At 39.3% G+C, this 17,940-nt stretch overlaps 1 protein-coding gene across 2 annotated transcripts in view; it reads left to right on the top strand.

Annotated features, from left to right (window-relative positions):
- Nucleotides 1-5,985: 5,985 nt before the first annotated feature.
- Nucleotides 5,986-17,940, top strand: part of SYPL2 (Synaptophysin-like protein 2) — a 31,410-nt gene continuing 19,455 nt past the window's right edge. Inside the window, exons 1-7 of one of the 2 annotated variants that reach the window (XM_051215604.1) lie at nt 5,986-6,630; nt 6,669-6,814; nt 6,856-6,912; nt 6,948-7,069; nt 7,101-7,287; nt 7,322-7,501; nt 10,401-15,972. In XM_051215604.1, the coding sequence (XP_051066135.1) occupies nt 6,800-6,814; nt 6,856-6,912; nt 6,948-7,069; nt 7,101-7,287; nt 7,322-7,501; nt 10,401-10,535 (696 nt within the window). In that variant the 5' untranslated portion in view covers nt 5,986-6,630; nt 6,669-6,799 and the 3' untranslated portion in view covers nt 10,536-15,972. Of the gene's footprint in view, nt 6,631-6,668; nt 6,815-6,855; nt 6,913-6,947; nt 7,288-7,321; nt 7,502-10,400; nt 15,973-17,940 lie in introns of those variants that run through there. The other variant, XM_051215605.1, reaches the window with a different exon arrangement.

The raw sequence follows: 17,940 nt of genomic DNA, 5'->3' as shown, positions 1-17,940 counted from the left end.
CATGGACCAAGGATCATCAAAGCCTCGTTTAAAACAAAGAAAGAGGGCATTTCAATGAACATCATCCAATGCTATGCGCCTACCAACGACTACAATGAAGACGCTAAAGATCAATTCTACAATAGGCTGCAGTCAATCGTCGAGAAGTGCCCAACAAAGGACCTGACCATTCTGATGGGAGATTTCAACGCCAAGGTTGGAACGGACAACACTGGATATGAAGACATCATGGGACGACACGGACTGGGAGAAAGAAACGAAAACGGTGAGAGATTTGCAAACCTATTTGCCTTCAATAAACTGGTCATAGGCGGCACCATATTCCCACATAAACGCATACACAAAACCACATGGACTTCACCGGATCACTCTACACAGAACCAAATCGACCATATTTGCATCAACAAAACGTTCAGGAGGACTATAGAGGACGTGAGAACCAAGAGAGGAGCTGATATAGCATCAGATCATTACTTACTGGTCGCCAAGATGAAATTGAAACTCAAGAAGCACTGGACAACGGGGCAGACAGTATCACAAAAGTTCAATACGGCCTTTCTCCAGGATACTAACAAACTCAACAAATTCAAGATAGTCCTCAGCAACAAGTTCCAGGCCTTTCATGATCTACTCAATGGAGAAGGAACTACTGTGGAGAGCAACTGGAAGGGGATCAAAGAGGCAATCACTTCAACATGTCATGAGGTCCTGGGTCACAAGAAGCACCACCACAAGGAATGGATCACTGTTGGTACACTGGATAAGATTCAAGAAAGGAGGAACAAGAAGGCAGCGATCAATACCAGTCGAACAAGAGCAGAAAAAGCCAAGGCACAAGCTGAATACACGGAAATAAACAAACAAGTGAAGAGGAGCATCAGAACCGACAAACGTAAATATGTGGAAGATTTAGCAACGACGGCGGAAAAGGCTGCAAGAGAAGGAAACATCAGACAATTGTATGACACGACAAAGAAACTCTCTGGAAATCGCCGCAAACCAGAACGACCAGTGAAAAGCAAGGAAGGCGAGGTAATCACCAACATTGAAGAGCAACAAAACAGGTGGGTAGAACACTTCAGAGAACTCTTGAATCGACCAGCTCCACTGAACCCACCCAACATCGAAGCAGCACCCACGGACCTCCCAATAAATGTTGGCCCACCAACAATTGAAGAAATCAGCATGGCCATCAGATAAATCAAGAGTGGCAAAGCAGCAGGACCGGACAACATCCCAGCAGAGGCACTAAAAGCAGACGTAGCGGCAACTGCAAGGATACTCCACATTCTCTTCAATAAGATTTGGGATGAGGAACAAGTACCAACAGACTGGAAAGAAGGACTACTGATCAAAATACCGAAGAAAGGCGATCTCAGCAAGTGTGATAACTACAGGGGCATCACTCTTTTCTCAATACCGGGAAAAGTCTTCAACAGGGTATTGTTAAACAGGATGAAGGACTGCGTAGACGCCCAACTTCGAGACCAACAGGCAGGATTCCGTAAAAATAGATCGTGTACAGACCAAATCGCAACTCTACGGATCATTGTGGAACAATCAATTGAATGGAATTCATCACTCTACATCAACTTCATTGACTACGAAAAGGCATTTGATAGCGTGGACAGAACAACACTATGGAAACTTCTTCGACACTACGGCGTGCCTCAGAAGATAGTCAATATCATACAGAACTCATATGATGGATTACACTGCGACATCGTGCATGGAGGACAGTTGACAAAGTCGTTCAAAGTGAAGACCGGTGTTAGGCAAGGTTGCTTACTCTCACCCTTTCTCTTTCTCCTGGTGATCGACTGGATCATGAAGACGTCAACGTCTGAAGGAAAGCGCGGGATACAATGGGCATCTAAGATGCAGTTGGATGACCTAGACTTCGCAGATGATCTGGCCCTTCTATCCCAAACGCAACAACAAATGCAGGAGAAGACGAACAGTGTGGCAGCAGCCTCAGCAGCAATAGGTCTCAATATACACAAAGGGAAAAGCAGGATTCTCCGATACAACACAGAATGCACCAATCCAATCACAATTGACGGAGAAGATTTGGAAGATGTAAAAACCTTTACATATTTGGGCAGCATCATTGATGAACAGGGTGGATCTGATGCAGATGTGAAGGCGCGGATCGGAAAAGCAAGAGCAGCATATTTACAACTGAAGAACATGTGGAACTCAAAGCAACTGTCAACCAACACCAAGGTCAGGATTTTCAATACAAATGTCAAGACAGTTCTACTGTATGGGGCAGAAACCTGGAGAACTACAAAAGCCATCATCCAGAAAATACAGGTGTTTATTAACAATTGTCTACGCAAAATACTTCAGATCCATTGGCCGGACACTATCAGCAACAACCTACTGTGGGAGAGAACAAACCAGATCCCAGCGGAGGAAGAAATCAGGAAGAAGCGCTGGAAGTGGATAGGACACACATTGAGGAAAGCACCCAACTGCGTCACAAGACAAGCCCTCACATGGAATCCTGAAGGTCAAAGGAAAAGAGGAAGACCAAAGAACACATTACGCCGAGAAATGGAGATAGACATGAGAAAAATGAACAAGAATTGGATGGAACTAGAAAAGAAGGCCCAGGACAGAGTGGGTTGGAGAATGCTGGTCAGTGGCCTATGCTCCATTGGGAGTAACAGGCGTAATTAAGTAAGTAACCTTATATAGTGTTCGGATGTTACGGTCCACATAATTCCTGGATTTACTAGTTTAATTCAGACTTCACTCTAACACTCAAAAACATAATCATATATGATGAGGCACCATGCTGTAGACTTTGTACACAATTTTATACACTATCCTTTAAATTGTATTTGGATGCTATAACTCACTTTCTAGAATTATCAGGTCAATTCGGTGAGTCTATCATAGTTTTCGGTCAGTACGTTTACCTAAAAATACCGTTTCACAAATTTCCATATAGTACCAGTTCTCTTTAAAACTGCGTATCTCTGTAACCTTCAATTTTAACTAATGCAGATCTTCTGTTTATATATTTACCACCCACAATACTTATTTTGATCGTCTGATACTGAACTTCGACAGTTCTAGATAGTTTTATTACCCAAGGAGTATATTAACATGTAATCATCAGGTTAAAATTTATCCGTTGTGCAAATTTTTGTTCTACATCAAATCTAAACATGTACTTGCACGCTGCATATCTACTACGTTCTTCTTGACATTTCTCCCTCTTGCATATTTCACCTTACTTAATGCCCATGACACTCGTACACTTGTTTCAAACACAGCTCTTGGTTTCCTGACCGCGGACTGTCAAAGGTCTATCATCATACATTGAACCACATCGCGACCTTGAGTCGGGTCAAACACAACCTTATTGTGAGCAGTCCGGCGACACGCAATGGTAATGTCACAAGTAGTAAGTCATTAACCAAGCTCGCATACTAAAAACTTAGACAAGGAAGACTGAAAAACATAAAATGCGGTCAAAAGAGGCCTGGATGAAGGTTAAAAATACAAGCCGGCGAGAAACAAATAAATGACAATACTGAGCGATAAGATTCTGTGAAGAGATCTTCAGTGTACTTTTTCTGTTACAACCATTATAATCTTCAATCACTGACTGTGGCCACTAGAGCAGATGAATAGGTGACAGAGATAGTGTTTATCTGAATCGCGACTGGCGTACAAATGGTGACTATCAGCGATGGAATGCGAAAACCATTCCTGATAGTTACATGTTGTCCCACATTCACGAATTTACAACAACCTTGAAAGGTAAAACAATTTTTTTTCGAAAATCCACTTGGTTAAAGAATTTAACCAAATTCTCATGGCTGCTGAAGACATTCCGAAAACTGCTATCATTACTCCTTTCGGTCTTTACGAGTTTTTGCGCATGACCTTCGGCTTAAGAAATGCAGGCCAAAATTTCCTTCAAGGTCTCAATTTAGTACATACATATGTTGATGACTGCTCTATTGCAAGTCCGGATAGGGAATCCCATCTCCAGCACCTGAACCATCTCTTCGAACGACTACGAAAGCTCGGTCTTACTGCAAACATTCAGAAATGTCAAATCAAAATCGACTCCCAAGGTTTTGGGACACGTTATTGATGTTCAAGGCAGACGCCTTGTCTCGTATAACTTTCTTGAACAGTTTACAAGAAATCGACTCTTTTAAACTCGCCTGGCTTCAAAGTAAAGATATTAATATTCAGTATGCGTTGTCTTCTACAACCCTGAAACTGCGTGTCAAACAGATGGGAATAGGTAAGGAGACTTCAGCGTGTGACACATCTACTTGTAAGGGTAGTCCAATCGTACCAAAACATATCGGCACAAGGTCTACAATACATTACATAAACTTTCTTACCCAGGTGTTTGTGCAGCTATCAAGCTCATAGGAGAACGATCTTGCTGGCCTGATATGAATGAAGACGTGAGGAGGTGGGCTCGCTCCTGTGTAAGCTGCCAGAAATCTAAGGTGATTAGACACAACAGCTGTCTCTTAGGCTCATTCAAAACTCCCGATGTTCATTTTGAACACGTTCATCCAGAGTTGGTAGGACACTTACTAGATTCAAATGATTGTTCCTACCTCGTAACTTGCGTATATCGTTTCACTCGATGGCCAGAAGCAGTACCTACCAAGGACATTACTGCCGAAACGGCAGCCCACGCCCTCGTTGAACGATGGGTGGCAAACTTCGGCTGCCTTTCAACTAAGACTACAGACCGTGGACGCCGGTTGGAATAGGCACTTTTCCGACGTCTGGCTACACTATTAGGAAGCACGCGGCTAAGAACGACAACCTACCACCCACGAGTAGCAGGTTGGTAGGACGCTTTCACCGACAGCTAAAAGCTCCCCTATCAGCTACAAACGTTTCATAGTGAATTGACGCTCTTCCATTCATCTAACGTGGTATTTGCGATGCAGTAAAAGCTGATATTGATTAGACTGCAGCTCAACTCGTTTACTGAGAGACACCTCGACTTCCAGGAGAATTAACGGATTTTCATCTTCTTCAACGAATATGGATCTAAACCCATGCACGAGCAGGCTTACAAACACAATGCGTTCGGTTAAATCTGTTCCCAGTCAATCTCAGTCAACTGATGTTTTTGTCCACTTTGCTCTACGATGTAGTACACGCGTTTTTGTACGTCGCGATCTATATCGACGACCTCTCGGAACAACATACGAAGAACCCTCCAAAGTTCTGCGTAAACTCATGTAATATAGAATCAATAAGAACGAAACTGACGATAGCATCAGCATCGATCGCATCAAAGCGGCGTATTTGGAAGGAAACTCTGGCTATGTCGATTTCCTTTAGGTACAGTAGAGGGATGCGAGTCACACAATTACTATAAATCACCAGATAACCAACACTCACAATGATACTCTTATAGTATCCGACAACAGACTCAAAGCAACGCGTTGTGGAAGAAGAGTAAGGTTTCCAGAACATCTAGACGATTACTGCAGGTAAGACACTACATAACACTTTGTTTCACCTCCATTTTTCATTGTCTTTTGTAAAAAGCAAACTATTTTTAATATGTTCATATATATATATATATATATATATATATATATATATTTGTTCCAAAATCGTTTTCGCTTATATGCTTGCTTATAAGTGTATATTTCTTATTTTTCAAAAAATAATTTCTCGAAAATCGTTTTTACGCCCTTGTATGTTTACAAAACGCGTGTATATGAGTTTATTTCCCTTTTTCGCCTTTTTCTGTCTCTCTACACAGGTGCGAGTTTAATTCGACATGCAATTATTTATCCTTTTTATTTTTCAGTACGGTTGGAAAAGATGAGAATAGAGAAAGTTTACAATGAATCGAAATTTTCATTGTACTTGTTTTTCATTAATATATTGTACCACATGACCTTTTATAATAAGGAGAGACGACCAGATGCTGCTGAACATAGCAAGCGATCAGAAGAGTGTTTATCAACGACAAGCTCATTGTGTTTAAACTTCTGGCTGGCCACGCCAAAGGATCATCACTACCTCATCATGGGGGTGACCTCCGAAATCAATCGCTCCGTAGGTCTTTGAAATTTGATGCTGGCCACTTTAGTTTTTATGGAACCCCCTACCCGAAGGCGCTCGTTCACGCATCCGAACGAGATCAACTTCTCCCTCAATCGCTAGGCAGCTTAGATCAGTCAGTCTTCGATATATTGTTAGCGTATCAAATATATCTTCGAACCTATCCGCTCCTGGCTTTTTATTTCACTGGGTGAGCACGATTCAATTATAGGTGTGATTGTTTAAAATGTTGTCAAAATCTAAATTCTTGTGGCATCTTCACATGCAGCGGTGAAACCGAAAGATACAAACTCAAGAAACCCTAACATTGAGAAGAATCGAAAACGCAAAAGCAGTTATTGGACCCCGGTAGCTGTACCGTGCTTCTACGTATGCCTCTTTTCCAGAAGGGCCCACCGGCTTCACCAACTTCGCTTGGCCGGAAGGGCCATGATTCAAGTTAATTGAGAATACTTTTTGATGACAAACCAACGATTTGATGTCTCTAAGTATATTTGTATCGTTAATTGATCTTTTAAGAAATCTGTTATTCATAAAATAATTACTAAAAACGTAAATCTAGACCAAAACACTTTTTGTTGTTGTATTAGTTAGGACTACTCAGGTATTGGGCATTGGATTGCAGCGCACTTTCCAGTTTTCTGCGTTGCACGATTTGGTCAATCTTCAGTGTAACCCTCTGCCCATTCTTTCATCTTGAGAAGTAACAAAGGTTGGAGGGATGATAGAACCATCGGTAAATCCACGCAATTTTAGCGACTCCTTACATGATACTAGTCTTCAGGATGGGAAGTTTTTAAAGAGTCCAAGGGTTTTATTAAAATCATTGAAGTTGTATGTTATTCATATTTTTCATTATATCGTAATAGCTTATAGCAATCTTTGCGTTTGCAACGACGTGTGACTTCTCAACCAATGTCAAGCTAAAGTATGACTGTCGGGGTAACGGATCATTTGAGCATTGGAGTGCCAAATTTACATACCCTTTCAAGTAATCCCTCAGGTTTTTCACTTCTTTTTAGTATTGACTCCATCGTGCTGCCTCGATGCATTGCTATGGAGAGTAAACATATGTATGGGAATTTCGCCTCAGCAGCACAGTTTTATGTGTTTGTTGGTGTCCTAACTATGCTTTTCTGCGTTGCTATGGGCGTCTATTATGTCTATTTTCATGATCGCTATTTCACTGACTCACGGTTTAGTAAATACGTAAGTTCTATACACCACTCTACATATATAATAGGAATTCATCTTCTCGACTGTCATTGTTCTGTTATGGTTTATCGCCTCTTGTGCATGGGCCGATAATGTAAACCAGTTTAAAACGTATACGTCAGCAAGTCGGATCTGCAATGAAGTGGGACCTAATGTGCATTGTGAAGCCGAGGAACAAGCTACCTATGGGGGACTTAACGTTTCTCTGGTAATGATTATTCACTTTTTGTTGGTTATATATTTAACTGTTTATACAACAGTGAAGAAAAAAATCCTTGTTTATCAGTTTGGTATTAATATTAGTACTCACGGTTTAGTCATTTCTCTTTGCTTACTAGTTGTCTTGTTGTGGATGTAGATTCCGTTGAGCAGTTAGTGGGATTCGCTGCAAAAGGTGAGTAAGGAATCGTCTGTTCAGATATGATCAGGAAAACATTTTAAAAGCTGACCCGCTTAATCACAGTTCTTATTGCCAAGTTGTATGCTGAAACAAACTGGTTCTTCGGTAACTTTTTATATTTGGCGTTAAAAACTATTTTGAAAGATGTTTTGATCTTGTCTGGGTATATGCTTGAAGGTTTGCTGATTTATTCCACTTAGACTTCGTAATTTAGCTCAACTTTAAAGTACCTTCCATAAAGTCATGTGAAAACAAACTGCTTACCGAAAGTGAGTTTTTTAATGGTTGCATAGGTTGATCCCATCATTCTCTTTAGCACTTTTCAATGTCGTAACAAACTTTCTTTGAAAATTTAGGATTAGGGAAGACACTTAACTCTAGATTAGTATTTTGATGACTAAATCTTAAGGTCCGGAGAACGTTATTCATTTGTTGTTATTGTTCTGAATTATAAAATTTTCCTACTACTAAACTAAATGATTCAAACCCTTGTACCATAAAATGTTAATTGGTAGTTCAGACGGTTGTTACTCAACAAAATATATATCAAAGTGTGCAGTTGTTCGGATTGAGTAATACATGTTCCATCCATCCAAACTAGTTTTTCACGTCTGGAAATTGTCATCTGAGTAACACAAAATATTAAAAAAGCCTTTTTTGGATATTGGCTATTTTCCGGTTATGGAGAGCAACATCAAAAAGCTACTTTCAAAGTCGTGAGGTCCTGTTCCTTCTGCACTCCAATTTTTCCTTTGATAAAATTTGAGTAAACCGGTATTCTTCGTAAGCCCCTTAAACTAGACAGGTATCTGATAAACAGCTGTCCACCTGTACTCGCTGGACATTGAGTATCTTGTGTAGACAACTGTTTATAAATATCAGTATGGGGGTTGTGGAGATTGTTAAGTTTCTGGTTGAGACCATGAATGAATTGATGTTAGACCACCGTTGGAAACCTGGAAGCACTGGAAGGCCGTTTCGTCCTAGTATGAGACTCCTCAGCAGTGCGCATCCACGATCCCGCACCCCGCGGGATTCGAACCCAGGACCTACTGGCTTCGCGCCTGAGCACTTAAACATTAGACCACTGAGCCGGCATCCAATGGTGTTAGTGTCTAACATCAACCAATCCACGAAATTGCGCGACCACCTTCCATTGTACTGAGGTAGATACCTGTCTCTACCCGACACAGATTAGCTCCACTGGTCACGACTTCTCACTAGAACTCCGAGAATTCCATCACGAAGCTAGTCACTAGTAAGCACATGTTAATTATCAGTATGGGGGTTGTGGAGATTGTTAAGTTTTTGGTTGAGATCATGAATTAATTGATGTTAGACCACCGTTGGGAACCTGGAGATGTTTATAAATACTTTTACTGTTTTGATGATAGTTGTAGTAGTTCAATAATGTGCAAAACAAATATCAATGCGAAAAAGGCGTACTGATAATATACAAATAAGAAGACGGTAAAAATAGAAAAGTTATGTTGTGCATTGGATGAAAAACAATAACCATCATGTAATGAATGTTACTTAAAAGTTCCTTTTTGGGTAACTCACAAATGCAGTTCACTCAATTATTGAATATCATTGTACACAGTTCGTCCCGACAGAGTGAAGAGAAATATAAATCCAATAGCGTGATCAGGAAGTAATCCAGACCAACAGTCCCATCTAGTGAAGTGGTCCATAAGGGCAGTACAATACTATTATACTCTTCAGTCAAAGGCCGTGGCCAATGGACCAGGGAAGAGAGCGATGTAGTTAGTATTTGTTTGAATGCCAAAAGTGACGTAGGCAACAATTAAAAATCAACGATATCTACAACTCTTTACTGATATCAATTAATTACTAGTGAAGTCTATCCGCAATTGATAAGAATAAACAACAATCCGCTGACTATCTCGACAGTCAATGATGGCTGATATGGAAGTAGGTTGGAAGAAAGCTATGAGTGGCCAAATCAAGATATGGCAACAGTCCATGAAGACACTGGTTATTGGACTGGACCATGTAAATAAGTGCGAACTCCTTGGTTGAGGTCCGTACGATTATCATAACCAGTAGTTGAAGACAGGTGACGTGGCTCAAAATTGGTTACAGTAGTACAGATGCACTTTCTCTTCCCTCAGATTTTGTTTTAAAACTATCATACGTTGCCCGCAAAGTCATTCCTTTCTCCTCGAATCTCTTAGTTCTTTAAACTATTATCACTCTCACTATTCTTCGATTTGCCTTGACTATTTCATCTCTCTGTGCTAATAGAGTACAACAATTAGAACCGTCGCACAAATGTTCCAGGTTATGCTCTGCGTATAACTGACTGAGATGGTAGTACCCATAATATGCCGCGTAAGTATGGTTTTCATATGTGAAATAAGGAATACTCAAATGCAAAAATACCGCTTGAGGCCATCTTAATGATTTCAAATCCGGAACCAAAATTGTTTCAAAGTGATACATGATAGATTAATCCTTAACACTCATGTTAGGTGAACGGGATGATTCATCTTTAGGACTACGTTTTCATTGGTGAGTTATTTATGGATCTTGGTTTTTGGACTTCTAAATAAGTCATTATATAAGGCCTAATGCCTCTGCTTTACACAAATTTTAATCTTTGTATCTGAATTATACCAACCAATGAAGATCTACTTTGTAACTTTAATAATTCAGTATGTTTTTGTTAATTTATATAAATTAGATATTTGGGTTTACCAATGTTGCTCTATGGGCAGCTGGTTTATGGTTCATATGGAAAGAAACTCCATGGTCCGGAAATAATTCTCTACTTGGACCAGAAAATATCGCTACTGCTGCCGATGGGTCTCAAATGTAGTGCGCACTCCAACAAGTCTCCATGTACTGTTCTTTCAAGAATTAGATCAACTACATTATTTTGTGTGATGATAATGAGACAAACCCACTTGTAAATCACTCATTTATCAGTTGTTATTTCTATCCATATGTTTTCCCATTTAAATCGAAGCTAACAAACGAAATAGTGCATTTTGTTTGTTTCATTACTACAAGATTACTGCTTCCATTAATAAATTGTTCATGACTATGTCGATAATTATGTTACGGCACCAGTGTTTTTGAACTGAACATTTTCTTAGGTAAAATTTCATTTTCTATCATATCATTCTTTCTAAATACATTATTCAGGTAACGTTGTCCCGCTTTTTTGCCATGTCTTCATTTTGTTAAATGTGATGATAATTTTGTTGTTGTAATCGCTAATCAATCACATACATCGTCTGTATATCATAATAAATCAAACACAATTCAGGTTATACTTCTGTATGTTGTAAAGCTAGTTGTAGGGTAACTCTGTATGTAGCTCTTCTCGGTTTAATATCGGTCCCAAGGTCGGCTGAGGTAGGAGGTTTGGGCATGGGGTCAGCAACCCCATCCCGTAGAAAGAATCTTGCTAAAAAAAGCCAATCAGAATAAATAACTTAAACTATTTAAGCTCTGACATGGGAGTTGAAGGATCTTCATTCAGGTGAAAGCTGAGATTCTTCGGAAGTCACGAGGCCGATCCTCTTTCTAACAATCAGAGCAACAATTAATATAGGTACACAGAATGTCCGAACAATGTAGAAGACCGGAAGGACTAGTCAAGTAGCAACGGAAATGAGAAAATACAACTTGGTGGTGCTTGGAATAAGTGAAACACAGTGGACCCAAGCTGGAATGTAAGGGCTAGATACCGGTCACTAAGAAGAAAATGCTCCATATACTCAGCGTATTGCTCCGATGCTGACCAAAGAAACACGAAATGCACTTAAAGAATGGAAGTCTCATGGACTCAGTATCGTGAAAGCATCTTTCAAAGCAAAGAAGGGAATCACGATTAATGTTGTCCAGTTTTATGCACTCACCAATGATAGCCACGATGACATTAAAGATCAGTTCTATGTGAGTCTGCAATCAATCATAGCGAAGTTCCCCCGAAAAAAACATCTGATCATCCTGATGGTAGATTTAGACGCCAAAGTCGGAATGGACAACACCGGTTATGAAGATATCATGGGACGATATGGACTGACTGGGAGTAAGAATTGAGAATGACGAGAGATTTACTTGTCTTCAGCAAAATGGTTATAGTTGGCACTGTATTACCCCATAATCACATACACAAGCTGCATGCGTCTCACAGGGTCACACCATTGAGAACCAGATCGACCATATCTGTATCATTAAAAAATTCAGCTGGTCGATGGAAGACGTGAGAACTAGGGGCGGAGTTGACATGGCTCCAGATCACAACCTGTTGGTTGCCAAGATGAAACTGAAGCTAGAGAAGCGTTGGACATTGTCGGAATAGCATTTCAGCCTTCGAGATACTGACAAACTCAACCAATTCAAGACAGCTCTCAACAACAGTTTGCAAGCCTTACAAGATCTGCTGAGAGAACTAGTGTCGAGAACAACTGGAGAGGGACTAAAGAAGCGCTGGATTCAACGTGTTAGGAGGTGCTTGTCACAAGAAGCATCATCATAAGTAATGGATCTCTACGGAAACCCTGGATAAGATTCAAGATGGAAAGAACAAGAAGACAGCGATTAACAACAGCCGAACCAGAACAGAGCAAGTCAAGGCGCAGTTCGGATACACAGAAGTAAACGAGCGGGTGAAGAAGAGCACTGTAGCTGACAGGCGGAAATTCTCGGAAGAGTTAGCAACAACAGTGTCGAAAGCTGCAAGAGAAGGAAATATGAAACAGCTATATGACAACGAAGAAACTAGCGGGGAAATATAGTAAACCAGTCAAGTACAAAATTGGCAGGACCACTACTAAGATTAAAGAACAGTGGAGCAGTTTGAGGAACTCTTGAATAGGCCATCTCCACTAAATCCACCGGACATCAAAGCAGCACCTACAGACATTACGGCCATCAGGACAGTGAAGAGTGGGAAAGCAACAGTACCTGGAAATATTCCAGTTGAAGTCAGACTTAGAAGTAACTGCAAACATGCTTCACGTTCTATTCAAGAAGGTTTGGAAGGAAGAACAAGTGCTGACAGACTAGAAGGAAGGAAACCTCATCAAAATATCAAAGAAAGGAGGTTTGTGCAAGTCTGGGAACTACAGGGGCATCATACTACTGTACTGACAACATATGAATCGATAAGAGGTTCAATTGTTGCACTCAGTACGTTGTCTTACTGAGATATGGGGATGTCAAAGGACAACACTTGGTCTGTGACCATAGACGTTTATTGTTTGCCAAAAGTACAACTACAGACATTTTTATACAACCCGGAAATACCATAGTAAGTGATTGAATGGTTTTTGCTGATATTTCCAGCAGTAAAATAAACCGTTCAATCTAACTATTCTAATTACATTACAGTATAGGTTGAAACACGTAGTAGGCAAACCCCTATCTCATAAACTAGCAACCCAGAATCTTGGTTTATAATGCATTTTGATTAAACTGTTTAGTTTGTGACCTATCCTCTATAAGAATAGACTAACTTAACTAATCTATCTACTAATAATCGTTAAAATTTCGAAGGTAAGTCTCATCACTAACCAACGTTAACTGGATAACCATTGAAAGCCGGGATTCAATTTTACCATTGTTTTTCCGTTGTACCAACCGAGAATCATTTAGTTGTACAACAGGCATGAGACCATTGAGCTGTCAAGTCATAATTCAATGATTCAAAATTTGCAGTTTCAGCCAGTTTGCAATCTTCATCCTACTACCATCAGTAAGTTGCTATGTTGATTGGTCTCAGACTGTAACTTTGAACTTTGGAAAGTCCATTTTGAAACTAGTCATTAGGATTAGAAATCCACTCTAAAGTAATATCCATTTATTACAAATATCGATCTTTAATTTTATTGGCCTATTATGTACTAACCTTAGTTTATATATTTTTTCATTACTGGTAGAGTTTATTTTCAGTGTAGATTGTTACATATCTTCTATATCATTAGTAATAAACCTTTCCAACTTCTCTACTGTATATTTTGTACATGATCGACTGACCACACAAATTCGCACTTCCTTAAACCTCTAACAAGAACACTAGAAGGTCTGATAAAAGCCGTCAGTACAACTTTCTATCCCTCTAATTCATAATTCATGAGTTTATACATGCATGATACTAAACTATAATATACTCTTACTTATAAATCTCTATAAGTATCTACAACTAAGTTATTTTTACTACAGAGTTGAATAACACATGGTTAATTGAATTTTACCTTATATCGATAGCGTAAATAACGGTGATTAACAAGTTACATAATAGCTTGTAATTGAGATCAGATAAAAGGGTTAGTCGCAGTCACAATAGCTTATTGATAACGGGTCGTACTATACATACGGGTGACCCAAGTCCGAATCCCGTAGGGTGCACTAGTTCCCTCAGAATTGCAGATACACCTTGCTAACGAGTATTAACTGGTACGATACTTAAATCCAAAAGCCCCTGCCAGCAACTTCCATATGTCTAACTATGTATAAATACTACGGAGTGATTTGCTCATATATACTCCCGAATAATGTTCAAATCAACTCGGTAAACATTCGGGACCAATGTTCTACATTTCTCTTTCCTTAATGTTTCTCAACACAGGTAATCCCGTGACTCAATAAAATGCAATGATTCCTTCCATTTGAAGAATATTAAAGTTTGCTGAAAAATCCGAAAAATGGTCATAATATTGCTGTTTTCGATAACAGCGGTGAATCTAACCAGGATACGACAACTTCCTTTTTTATCCTCGACTATTCTGAAATAAAAATTAACTGATGTTCATAGTTTGGATTGCGATTGATCCCTTGTAATGGGGTCTTGAACGTACACTTCTGAAGAGTCCCATTTCATAACAAGACAGATGTCCAGTGATTCCTGGTTTTCGATGGTAATCTAGTTAAAATTAGTTCGGAATTTAAACTTTAAAAACTCTATAATCTCCATAACTCGCTCGCTATACGAACACATTGTAAATGCTTAAATTTATTAGAAAATATATCAAAACCATTATTTTTACGACTTCGTCTTGAAGGGGACGAAATAGCTAATAAGACTAATCCTAGACTAAGTGCTCCTTTGAAAATGACGTATTGAACTGCGAAATTTATGATTGAGACAAACTAAAGTAGATAAACTTCCACTTTATATTGCCTCCAGTTGTATTTTCCAGTTTACATGTTAGTGACAAAGCATTTACATCAGAAAAACAAGAAAAGAGGTTCTTGTTCGCATCTGAGAGCACAATCCACAACAACTAAAGTCAAAAGTGATATGACGATGAAAAATCAAAATTAGGTTGATTTACTTGTAGTGACCTACTTTTATCAAGAGAACACGATTGGTTTAATGAAAACAATTATTATTATAACCAATTGTACCCGTGATTGTCTTACTGTACTTGTTTGTTTAACTGTACTAAAGACATCCATTATTCTTCCATTCTTGCTTCCGTTGATTGTGACCTTGCACGAACTTACGTTTGCCCAGTGATTCCGCTTGTACTCCTTTGGCACGTTCTCGGTATTCTTTCGATACCACGGGATCGCCAACAAATATATATCGCTACAACTTCCAATCGCCTTCCGATATCTGGTGCGCAACCTTCTTGTAGTGGTGATCATAGTCAACCGCGACTCGACGCCACACTACATACTCATCATGAATTTTGTTCGACATTATTTACGTTTTAATTCAATGTGATACTTACTCAGTGTAGTATTTGTTTTGTTTTCCTGTATGGTATTTTATTCTGTATAGTATACAATATTTTTGTATTAAATTAACATTAACTAGGCTCAGCGTGACATGTAGCATGTGATTTGTCATATATTTGATTTCATCCTAATCAATAATCAAAATGGGTGTACGAATCAATATATAAATGAGTGTATTTTCGGCTAGAATAGTCGTCGTCATGTTTCGGAGTTAATAAATCCTCATTTGTACCAGTCTTTGTGTTCTTACTTTCGCGTCGTAGGAATCGCAGTGGTTCCTCACTTTATAAGTATGAGTGATAAGCGATTCTGACACAAAAATCAGCGAAGACCAGATAAAACAAATTAACGTTCAATCGAGAAGATTTCTCAAAAAAAATCAACGTATTTTCAACAGAGCAATTACCTGTCATCTACTTAGTACTTGACATAATGTTAATATTTCAAAAATGGTTCGGAACAGCCAATAATCAGATAATGTGGAATTTAGTAAGTTAAGCTGAAACTATCTCTATTAAAAGATTGAAACTGAACCTCTATTTTCAAAGGACAATGAAGTTGTAAGTCTCACACTATCATGTTAAATTCTAATTTTCACTATTTAATTACGTAATATCTAATTTCATATTTTCAACGATGAACTCTTTTCTTTCATTTTTGGGTCAGTTTTTAAGCTTAACTCATCGTACTCTGTTCATTTTCATTCGACATTATGATTGATTGTTATTGCGTAATAATGATATTCCATTTCTATACCCTAGAAACATGTTGTCATGAGTTTTCAGTTTTTTTCTTTCTAGAAATTTCTCACTTAGTAACATACAAATATCCATCTATTTTAACATTTTATAATTTTATGAATCTTCATTTATATAATTTAAAGTATGTACATTGACTGTAAATAGTTATTACCATAATTTCTAGGTTGTAAACAGTTGATGAGAAACTATAAATTAAATGAATCAATGTTTTTGTGCTTGCTTTAGTTAAGTATTATTTCGATAGTTGAATTCATGAGCCAATTGAAGCTAAACAAGCATGGAAAACCTGGAAGCACTGAACGGCCGTTTCGCCCTATTGAAGAACTCCTCATCAGTGCGCACCCACTACCCCTTCTCGAGGGATTCGAACCCAGGACTTACCAGTCTCACGCGCGAGCGCTTAACCACTTCATCTATCAAATATTTAATATTTACAGCCAGTTCTATAGAAGAAGAAAAATATAAGTAGAGCAAAGACGAAGTGAATAATTGCAGAACTCGTAAGAGTTGTACTTACTTACTTACTTACTTACTTACTTACTTACTTACTTACGCCTGTTACTCCCAATGGAGCATAGGCCGCTGACCAGCATTCTCCAACCCACTCTGTCCTGGGCCTTCTTTTCTAGTTCCATCCAATTCTTGTTCATTTTTCTCATGTCTATCTCCATTTCTCGGCGTAATGTGTTCTTTGGTCTTCCTCTTTTCCTTTGACCTTCAGGATTCCATGTGAGGGCTTGTCTTGTGACGCAGTTGGGTGCTTTCCTCAATGTGTGTCCTATCCACTTCCAGCGCTTCTTCCTGATTTCTTCCTCCGCTGGGATCTGGTTTGTTCTCTCCCACAGTACGTTGTTGCTGATAGTGTCCGGCCAATGGATCTGAAGTATTTTGCGTAGACAATTGTTAATAAACACCTGCATTTTCTGGATGATGGCTTTTGTAGTTCTCCAGGTTTCTGCCCCATACAGTAGAACTGTCTTGACATTTGTATTGAAAATCCTGACCTTGGTGTTGGTTGACAGTTGCTTTGAGTTCCAGATGTTCCTCAGTTGTAAATATGCTGCTCTTGCTTTTCCGATCCGCGCCTTCACATCTGCATCAGATCCACCCTGTTCATCAATGATGCTGCCCAAATATGTAAAGGTTTTTACATCTTCCAAATCTTCTCCGTCAATTGTGATTGGATTGGTGCATTCTGTGTTGTATCGGAGAATCCTGCTTTTCCCTTTGTGTATATTGAGACCTATTGCTGCTGAGGCTGCTGCCACACTGTTCGTCTTCTCCTGCATTTGTTGTTGCGTTTGGGATAGAAGGGCCAGATCATCTGCGAAGTCTAGGTCATCCAACTGCATCTTAGATGCCCATTGTATCCCGCGCTTTCCTTCAGACGTTGACGTCTTCATGATCCAGTCGATCACCAGGAGAAAGAGAAAGGGTGAGAGTAAGCAACCTTGCCTAACACCGGTCTTCACTTTGAACGACTTTGTCAACTGTCCTCCATGCACGATTTTGCAGTGTAATCCATCATATGAGTTCTGTATGATATTGACTATCTTCTGAGGCACGCCGTAGTGTCGAAGAAGTTTCCATAGTGTTGTTCTGTCCACGCTATCAAATGCCTTTTCGTAGTCAATGAAGTTGATGTAGAGTGATGAATTCCATTCAATTGATTGTTCCACAATGATCCGTAGAGTTGCGATTTGGTCTGTACACGATCTATTTTTACGGAATCCTGCCTGTTGGTCTCGAAGTTGGGCGTCTACGCAG

The sequence above is a fragment of the Schistosoma haematobium genome, chromosome 4 (genome assembly GCF_000699445.3).
Source record: "Schistosoma haematobium chromosome 4, whole genome shotgun sequence".
Classification (NCBI taxonomy): domain Eukaryota; kingdom Metazoa; phylum Platyhelminthes; class Trematoda; order Strigeidida; family Schistosomatidae; genus Schistosoma; species Schistosoma haematobium.
The sequence above is the reverse complement of the archived record's forward strand: the minus strand, read 5'-3'. Positions and strand labels throughout refer to the sequence as shown.